General features: G+C 35.2%; 1 protein-coding gene across 1 annotated transcript in view; it reads right to left on the reverse strand.

The window, feature by feature from the left end:
* Positions 1-207: 207 nt before the first annotated feature.
* The window catches only part of LOC108359970 (uncharacterized), a 57,799-nt gene continuing 47,238 nt past the window's right edge, over positions 208-10,768 (reverse strand). Inside the window, exon 3 of the mRNA XM_017612088.1 lies at positions 208-438. Coding sequence (XP_017467577.1) covers positions 208-438 — 231 coding nt within the window. The remainder of the gene's footprint in view (positions 439-10,768) is intronic.

The following is a 10,768-nucleotide window of genomic DNA, read 5'->3' on the forward strand; positions in this document are numbered from 1 at the left end:
GTATTCGACACACACGCCTTTCTTGGATTTCGCATTAAGCTTTCTTCGTTTTTCCTGGGGTATATACATGAAAGCTTCCGATCCAAAAACTCGAAGCACAGATAACTCGGCCTTATTATTAAGCCACAATTCAAATGGCGACTTTCCGTCCACTTGGCATTTACCAGTACGATTGAGAGTGTACACGACATTATTCAATGCTTCACCCTAGTATTTCAGGCTCAATTCCTTGGCATGAATCATATACCGTCCACCTTCGATAATTGTCCTCATATCCCTTTCAGCGCGACCATTGTGTTCTGGCGTATATGGTGTTGATTTTTGATTAACCACTTTTCTTTTACGAAATATATCGGCCATATCTTTGTTGACGAACTCTAATCCATTATCGGACCGGATGCACTGTACCCGTTTTCCAGTTTCTGCTTCAACGTTATACTACGTTCAAATTGACGAGCTAAACATGTTAAATGGGTTTGAACCAGTCAAATGAACAAAACATGTTCATAAACAAGTTAAATCGCATGCAATTGTTGTTGGAAAATTGAACCAGTTAAATCATTTAACTCCTTTGAAAACCAGTTCAGCACAGAGTTGTATCAGAAAGCTTTCTGCTCCGGCCAATCAGAAAGACCCAAAAGCTTTCATTTGACACGCCAACGTTCAAAAAATTTATATTCTAAAAAATTATAAAAATTAAAAATAATCAACAAATATCAAAATTGTATGCATGTCTGCACGCTAAAAAAGAGTCCAAGGCGGTAATTAGTTATTACCCTTGAGGTCTCATCGTACGCAGAGATAAATAGTGCATACGAACTAAACATTTTGAAGTCTCTAAGTAATCCGTATGCGGTAATATCATGAAGCAGACATTTTAACAGGTGACTCCAAAGTGGTAACAGTCATGAAAAGATTTGCGTTATTAATTAAATGATCAGACGCTCCGGAGCCCAAGAGAAAAGACATACTATCCTCTGTATAACATGGACGTTTCAGCATGAATGCAAAACCTGACTGATCTGACTCTGGCTGAACTGACACCATTTGCACTTGCTTGTTCTTTTATTGATGGCTACCACTTTCACCACCTTTTTATACACAAGGGGTGCACAAGGGTATTATAACTTTGTTCACATAACGGTTGTTTGCAAGAATGATAGAATACAAGATTGCGCCGATTGCAGCAGAATTCGCGAGAGTAATTTTAGCGTGACGTCATCGTAGAGTTGACAACTGAGAGCGGCGAGAATGAGGGTGACTAGTGATGTGCTGAATTGTCCCCAATACTCGGTACCCAATACTTAAAAAAGATTTCGGTACCCTATACTTCCTTTTCGGTATCCGATACCGATTATTTACATTAAACCCTCGCCATTATATGCATTTCAGGTTTAGAAAAAACTTTCATTACTAATTTATATGATATCGGCTAAAACACTTGAACTTATCGCCACAGAAAAATATTATTTTATCAGTTTTAACCTTAGTCGGTCCAAGGTTTAAGAAAAATACTTTGACGGATGAAAAAGCCTTTCAGGGGAGAGATTCTGTAGCCAGTTAGCGACAAGTTTCGGATCGATATCGCACTTGTTGACTTACCAATATTTGATATCAAACGTCAATAAAACCGATACCGATTCGAAAATTGTCGTTAACTGGTTACAGAATCTGTCCCAGGCCTCCAAAAATGATATCGTCCGATTCAGCTGGAACAAAAATGCTTCAAACAAGTAAGGGTTTCTCTGTATTATGGCATCGAACCGACATATATACATCTTTCATTTGAATCAGTAAAAAAGCTCTATTGGCTCTTACACTCGGGTTTTGTTAGGCGTTTTTTCCATATTTTTGGCCTATGTGCGCTTTTATTCGAAACCTAAATGTTTCGGTACCGAGTATCGAGAGTATTGGGTACTTAGAAGTATTGACTCAGCACATCACTACTGCTGTCTTCTCTACTATGACGTCACCAAAACAGCTGATTCTGTCAAAATCACTGAGAGCCGAGTAGCGGTATCGTCATCGGCGCCACCTCTGTATTCTCTCCACCGTGGGTTGTTTGTAACAGGCAAAACGAATCGAGATAGATATAGACAAATGTATACATAAATAACTGTCTGTCCGTCCGTCCGTCTGTGCACACGATAACTCGAGTAAAAATTAAGACAACTTAACGAAACTTGGTACGTTTACATACTTCTTTCGGGCATAGGACGGATGGTATTGGAAAATGGGCAAAATCGGACAATAACCACGCCTACCTCCCGTATAACGGTAGTTTTCAGACATACGAAAACTGCGATATTTTAGTAACTACTGAAGATTATTCACTCAAAATTAATATTTACAATGGCCCGTAGTCATAGTCAAAATAAAGTCGACTTTAAAGTTAGTTGCAGCTTTTTTACATAATTTTCAATGGGATATCTGTCAAAAAAGCTGCAACTAACTTTAAAGTCGACTTTATTTTGACTATGACTACGGGCCAATAACTTTTAGACGAAAAATAAAAATTTTATAAATTTTTGGGAAATAAGAGTAGCTACGCATACTTATGATTACATGTGTATATCTTGGTAACCGCTTCACCGATTTCTCCCAAACTTGGCACAGTTTTTGGTTTTGCTACAAAATACCAAATGGCTGAAAATTTTTAAAATCGAACAATAGCCACGCCCACATCACATATAATGGTAATTTGGAGAAATACGAAATCTTCGATAAATCAGTAAATACTAAGTCTAATTTATTCAAAATTGATGCTTGCAATAATTCTTTACGAAGAAATGCGTTTATGATAAAATTTTCGGAAATGGGCGTGGCAGCGCCCACTTATGATCACATATATGTATCTCGGTAACCGTTTTACCAATTTGCGCCAAACTCGGTACTGTTATTGGGCTTGCCTCATAGAAGCAAAACATTGAAAATTATTGAAATTGGGCTAAAATTACCACATTTCATATAACGGTAAATTTCAGAAATGCTTGAAGCTTTGATATTTCGAAATTTAAGGACGCTAATTTACTTAAAATTGATACTAACAACAATCCCTTGAAAAGAGGTTTCAATAGGCTCACAGCCAAAAAAATTTTTTGGGGAACGTTGCCACCTGTTTGAAAATTTTTGTTTATTTTAATTAATAAGATAAATTAAATGTTGCAATATGGGTATCAATGGGTATCAAGCTACAACATTATTTTGGATTCGACTCAACGTCAGTAAAGTTAGTAAAAAGCTATCTCTCGATGAGGCAAGAAAAAGTTCAGTGTGGCAACCTTATTTCGCAATGCAGTGCTATCTCTTCTGGTGTACCTCAGTGTTCAATCCTAGGTCCCATATTGTTCACAGTTTTTATCAAAGATATTATAAATTGCTTTCAGAACGCATCTATACACTTGTATGCTGACGATACGCGTCCGCTTGGTCTTGGTGAGGATTTGGTCTGAAGACTTAATGATGACCTTAAAAAATTATCAATCTGGTCAAAGGCAAATGGCCTTTGTTTAAATGCAGCAAAAACTCAGGTCTTGCCAATATCACATGATTCCTTCGATCTCAGTGAATTATCCCCTTTAGTGCTGGATGAAACGCAAATCACATATCAATTGGTTGTGACGAACTTGCACAAATCACATCAGCTTTAGCATTACTAAAATTTACTATGTATCAAGGAATTTGTGGCATAGTTGCTATTGTCTACCAGTTCACGTAAAACTAAAACTTGTAAAAACATTCATCGTTCCTCTAATCTCCAATTCTGGGCTAGTATATGGAAATCTCGACCATGAATCTAGAGCTAAATTAAACCTTGCTTTGAATAATGCTGCGAGATTCATATATTGTAAGCGAAAGTATGATCATATTTCGACATACACAGAAAGTATTCTAGGTTTCAGATTAGAAAATTACCTTAAGGTGCGAAATATTCTATTTCTATTTAAAATAATTAAATATCGTAAACCCGGCTACCTTTTTGATAAACTCAAATTTGTTGTATCATCTCGCACCAACAACATTGTCGTACCAAAATATATAACTTTAACGGCATCTAGATTATTCTTCGTTAGTGGTGTCAGACTATGGAACTCATTACCAATATCAATTAAATATATCAAATCGGATAGATGCTTTAAGACGGCAGTTACAGACTTTTTCTTGTAGTTACCTATTTATATGCTTTCCTCGATCCTCTCTGTTTTATTTTTTTCACTAATTATTTATTATCTGTTACTCCTCTCTAATAACTGGATAAGTCCTAGACTTTAAGCTTAGTTTTAGATACAAACCGGAATTTATAATGTAAATATTTACAAAGAAAAGACTACGTCTTACTGTACTAATACTAATAAATAAGTAAATAAATACGCCGTTTTTGTAATTTAAACGACGATATATAGATATATAAATATATCTTACTGATTCAAAAGAAAATCTCATATATGTACATATGTATATCATCAAAAGCAAGAAGAATGAACAAAGCAACAATTTTATAGGAGGACTGCGTCCGGACACGTGGCGCGGAGCGCGAGCACGGAGTGAGGTGGCGAGCCAACGCGGACCCCCGCTAAAGAGGCAACATTTACTTTTTGTATTGAAATAAGATAGTATGGCTTTATTTCTCATATGTAAAATTTTAGCCATATGGCCTTATTTGTCCATGTGTAGTGAAATAAAGCCATATGGCGTTATTTCCTATAGCTTTATTGCACGGCATCCTTAAGGTTAATTGTGAATTGTTGTTTAAATCAAAGAACGTAAATCTATAAGAGGATTATAATTTTAGCGAGTGTGAACATCAGGAGCGCGCCTTCTCTTTTCATCCAATCACAAAACGTATTTGGGCAAAAGAGAAAGCACGCTCCTGGTGTTCCCACTCTTTACACTTTATAAAGTGTCGTATTTTCTAATAGATTTACGTTCTTTGTTTAAATGCCATTTAGCTTACGATGGGTTTCAGATTAACTTTGTTTAAATATGCCAGGCAATTGGCAGCACTGCTGCTCGTTCCCTGAAATTATTGTTGCGTTTGCTCCTTTGTTTACATTTTGTGCTTAACAGCTGATTGTTTTTTGGTGGGATTGATAAAACAACCTACCAATCAATCTTGGTTGGTTGGTACAAACACAGGGTTGCATAACTCATATTAAAATAGCCAATATTGGCCATTTCAGTACAGATTAAATGTATGATCTTAAAATGAATAGAGGAAGTTAATCAACAATCTCTACTTAAGTAGGCCATCTGAAATTGGGCCTTATATGCATATGCACATACATAGATAAATTAACAATGTTATTTATTTATTTAATTCTTACAGCTTAATTTAGCCTAGCTTAAACTTATATGCATATTAGACTGGGTCGGTCCCCATACAAAAAAAAAAAGTTGCTAATGTCCGCCCCTAAATTTAAAGATTATGTTGAGAGGGTTCTGGAAAAATTTTTTTTTTTTTTTTTTAACCCTCCGAAATACAGCCGAAATGGTTTTTTCGTTGTAACTTGGTTATTTGACGGCCGATTTTTAAAATTGATATGTCATTATTTTTGTCTTGAGAAGCTTCACTTTTCGTTCTTATGTCTTTTTAAGCTTTGAAGTCGCGTTCGCATGATAAGGGCAGAAACAAAATTTTACCCCCCCTAAAGTATATTTTTTTCCTTACCAAACGAAAGTACTTAAAAATTCAAGAAAATGTTGCCTTCAAACTATATTACTAAAATAATCAACAAAAAAGTTATTTCACTTACAATATTTATTGCTACTTAAGCAAATTTTGGCGCGAAAGACCCGNGGAATGCCTTTTACGGGAACCTGATTGTTGGGGTATAATAATCTTATTATTTTCCAAATATTGTACAAGTTGATTTTTAACCACTGTTCCAAGTATCTTTTCATCACAGGGCAATGTGTTTATAGGTCTAATCTCGTCAGCTTTAATAGTATTTTTTGTTTTCTCTGCTACGACAATGGAAGTTTTCCAGTGGTTTGTGACAATACCTTTCTCTAGACTTTCGTTAACAATTTGAGTGTAAAAATACCCAGTATAAGTTATAGAGTCTTTAATGACTCCTTTGGATAATAGTTTCTTACCACCAATCTCATTTTTGAATTTGCTAACTATATGTTGCGTTGTGGTAAGCTTCCCTTTCCGCAGTGCCTGGGTTCAAGTCCTGGTCAAAGCAAAATCGCAAAAAAATATAGAAAAAAGGTTTTTTCTTAACAGCGGTCGTACCTCGGCAGGCAATAGCAAACGTCCGAGTGCATTTCTGCCATGAAAGACAGCTTCTCATAAAAATACAATCGCCGTTCGGAGTCGGCGTAAAACTGTGGTCCCTGCGCTTTGTGTGACAATTCAAGGCACACGCCACAAATCTGAGGAGAAGCTCGACTAAACACTAATATATGTCTAAGCGCCAATCTATTATTATTATTAACTATATATAGGATGCCATTCGTTGAANTAAAAAGACATAAGAACGAAAAGTGAAGCTTCTCAAGACAAAAATAATGACATATCAATTTTAAAAAGCGGCCGTCAAATAACCAAGTTACAACGAAAAAACCATTTCGGCTGTATTTCGGAGGGTTAAAAAAAAAAAAAAAAATTTTTCCAGAACCCTCTCAACATAATCTTTAAATTTAGGGGCGGACATTAGCAACTTTTTTTTTCGACCCAGTCTAATGCATATACATACTTATGTATATTTAGCATCTATAATTTAAAGCCTAGACTAAATATAAAGTATAGGCCATTTATATGGACACCAACTGCAGTGAAAACCAATGAGGCAGACTTCCAAAACAAATCATAACAATGATTGCACTATTTGGCTACGGTTGAGCCACAGCGTATGCAATCAATGTGCGAAACAAGCATCTGAACAGCGATTCACAGATTTGATATAGTGATGCGTTTTGTGATGAGCCTCGGCTACTTTTCGGATGTGTGCGGAAGGGTGGGCGTAATGCAACAGTATACTTGGTGCGTTTGCATTGCGGTTGAAAATCCGGAATTTTGCCAATGTATCACTAAATAGGAAGGATCCTACAATAATTATACAACTTTTGTTTAAATTCGTTCATATTGCTTGATTTGACATCATTTGGTAATTCATTAGAGCATTTTAATCCTTTATAATACAAGTTACATTTATCTGCTTCCGTTTTATAAGCGGGTAGATTGAATTCATATTTATTTCGAGAATTTTTGGAGTGTATATTATTGACATACTTTATGTTGCTTTTTAAGTAATCAGGCAAGTTGCTTTCTATAATGTTCCTAATAAATTTCATTGTGTAGTAAACAAGTTGTTGTTTAACACTCAGCCAACTTAATTCAGCCAACATGTCTCTGATAGGTTAGGATAGGTCCTGTTCCGTTGCTTTTGCAATTTAAAAATTTTACTCTCTCTCTATGAAAAAAATAGTTGGACAATAAATAAAATAAGGTTCAATCATAGATCTATATACCATCGTCTTATACCTTCTACTCAAGTATCTGCAGGTTCTCTGCGTAAAGTATAATTTATTTGCGATCTTTCTCACAGTATAATCAATATGTTCGTTAAAGACTAGTTTATCATCGATCTTTATTCCTAGGTATTTGAATGTATTAACTTTTTCCAGTGCTTTGTTGTTTATATTTAGAGTTAGCAACTCACTGTTCTCAAAATTTCGCCTTGATATAACCATAAACTTAGTTTTATTGACATTCAATTTAAGTCTGTTCAAACATAACCAATCGTATACTTTATTTAAGTTATCTTGCAATTTAGAGGCTATGTTATATTTTCTCCACTTAGCATAATCAACGTATCATCAGCAAATAGCCTAATATCGCAATACTTTATGCAATTAACAATGCCATTAATATACAGGGTGTCCCAGAAGTAATCTGCCAAACTTTAGAGGAAGGTAGGTGGGGGAGGGGGGGGAGGGGGGCGAGCTCTCTGATAAACAAACAATTTTTGGGTAAAAGTGTTACCGTTTTTGAAATACTTAAATTTTTTTTTGAATTTAAAAAAATCGTACCTTTGCATGTATTTTCTTTAACTGCATCTACAAACCAGGCTATACTTAGTAAATTTTTTATGTAAAATACTTCCAGATAGTTGCTTCTCCATACTCAAATGCAATGTAGTTAAAATATATTAAGGAACCATCATAAAATTAGGATTATTTTGGGATTTTTAACTTTTTGATATTTTCTTCCTCAACTTTGACTATCTCTGGTGAAAAAAACTGTACTGAGCTGTAACTTTACATTACATAAAAAAATTGCTATATTAATAAAGATTTCAGAAAGGTGCTACTCTTACTGTTTCGAATAGAAAAAAAAGTTATAGCCGCTTTTGTGGGTAAAGGACTGAGACACGCTAGAATGTATTTAATAGATTTAAATTTAAGTTGCTCTTCTTACCGACCAATGACATGCTAAATAGTACCAAGGTACATTATTACCTGCTCCGGACATTATTTTATGTTACTTACCGGAATTCGGATTCAAAAAAATGTAAATATTTCAAAAACGGTAACATTTTTACCTGATAATTTTTTGTTTATCAGAGAGCTTCGATTTCTTACAGAAACACACTACAGGTCTTCTTTCCAGTTAGCAATGACCATGTTCAAAGCGCTTTCACAGGAATGCCTTTTACGGGAACCTGATTGTTGGGGTATAATAATCTTATTATTTTCCAAATATTGTACAAGTTGATTTTTAACCACTGTTCCAAGTATCTTTTCATCACAGGGCAATGTGTTTATAGGTCTAATCTCGTCAGCTTTAATAGTATTTTTTGTTTTCTCTGCTACGGGAATGGAAGTTTTCCAGTGGTTTGTGGNCTAATCTCGTCAGCTTTAATAGTATTTTTTGTTTTCTCTGCTACGACAATGGAAGTTTTCCAGTGGTTTGTGACAATACCTTTCTCTAGACTTTCGTTAACAATTTGAGTGTAAAAATACCCAGTATAAGTTATAGAGTCTTTAATGACTCCTTTGGATAATAGTTTCTTACCACCAATCTCATTTTTGAATTTGCTAACTATATGTTGCGTTGTGGTAAGCAGTGCGCGCTTCCCTTTCCGCAGTGCCTGGATTCAAGTCCTGGTCAAAGCAAAATCGCAAAAAAATATAGAAAAAAGGTTTTTTCTTAACAGCGGTCGTACCTCGGCAGGCAATGGCAAACGTCCGAGTGCATTTCTGCCATGAAAGACAGCTTCTCATAAAAATACAATCGCCGTTCGGAGTCGGCGTAAAACTGTGGTCCCTGCGCTTTGTGTGACAATTCAAGGCACACGCCACAAATCTGAGGAGAAGCTCGACTAAACACTAATATATGTCTAAGCGCCAATCTATTATTATTATTAACTATATATAGGATGCCATTCGTTGAAACGCTTTGAAATTCAAAGTTAAGGGCTGCATTACCAATAGACATTATTTCACGATTACGAGGATCAATATTTAAGCTGATTTCCATCACACAATTACGGAAGTAGTTATTAAGTGAATGTGCTATTTCACTTTCATGTGTGAAAAGTTGGTCATTTATTAGTATTTTATTAATGACACTATTTTCTTTAGACATCGATTTGGAATTTTTTAGGTATTTCCACATGGCCTTGCCATATGCAGGAGACATGTTATTTTGTTTTCCATGTATTTAGCCTTTTTAACCTTTATTAGTAGTTTTTATTTACGCCGGGTAATATTATATTCGTTCCATTCCCCGTCTGTAGAGCGATGTTGTAGAGATTTAACTTATGCTTGTTTAGGTTTGCCAGTTCGAAATCGAAAACAGTTTAACACTGATTTCTGTCGAATATGTCAAAGTGTTCATAGCATTTGATAATGTATTATTCAATAATGCAACCTTATTACCGATACTTAAATTCTCAAAATTAGATTGCCGCAATTCGTAGACAAGGCAATACATATTCCCGAGAAGTTATCATTTTTCTAGCTCTCATTTGAAACATTCTATCCAATTTGATTTTGAAGTAGATAGTTTCGTGATCCGTAACCCGGTGGTCATCCAGTCTTTGACAAGAAACATATTAGCTGTTGGTAAATAGTAGGTCTATCATTGTTTCTGAGTTGTCCCCATTTCGCGTATAAAAATCTATTTTTGCGAATGACCGAAATAAGTCCACTAACTGCCTACTTTAAGTTGTAATTTTGTATAGATTTAAATTGAAATCACCAATGACAACAACATTATCATGTGTTAAGCAATTATTGTTTAAAATATCGTTTAAGTATAAAATAAAGTCTGCATCACTTGAGCTAGGAGAATGATAAACTAAGCCTATTTGGTATTGCGGAAAAATGTTTTTAATTTTGGGAATAATACACCAAAGATTTTTGAAGTGAACACTTCTTTAGTGGTGGGAGTGATCTGAAACTCGATGAAACGAAAAACGGGACAACAGCATCAACAACAATGCGCATTTGTATGTTATTTGCCTTTAAGTGTGTAGTTATGTCTGCTCATAGAATTCAAGCGAAGTATCGAATTCAAATTGAAGTACATACATATGTACTTAAGTTAACCTGGCCAATACGCGTTTGTGTGTTTCTGTGCCGACGTAGAGTCCACGTGCGCAAATATGTCAGCGCATAGAATTCAAGCGAAGGGTTGAAGTCAAATCGAAGTGATTTTGTTTTTGTTTGTTCGCTGTTCTCGTCGCTTTGGCGGCCGTTCATATATGTATGTGTATGTTTGTCCGTGTCTTAAGCTACAATGGAAAATTTCGACTAC

Source organism: Rhagoletis zephyria, unplaced genomic scaffold, assembly GCF_001687245.7.
Source record: "Rhagoletis zephyria isolate East Lansing unplaced genomic scaffold, Rhagoletis_zephyria_1.1 Rzeph_scaffold_00498, whole genome shotgun sequence".
Lineage (NCBI taxonomy): Eukaryota > Metazoa > Arthropoda > Insecta > Diptera > Tephritidae > Rhagoletis > Rhagoletis zephyria.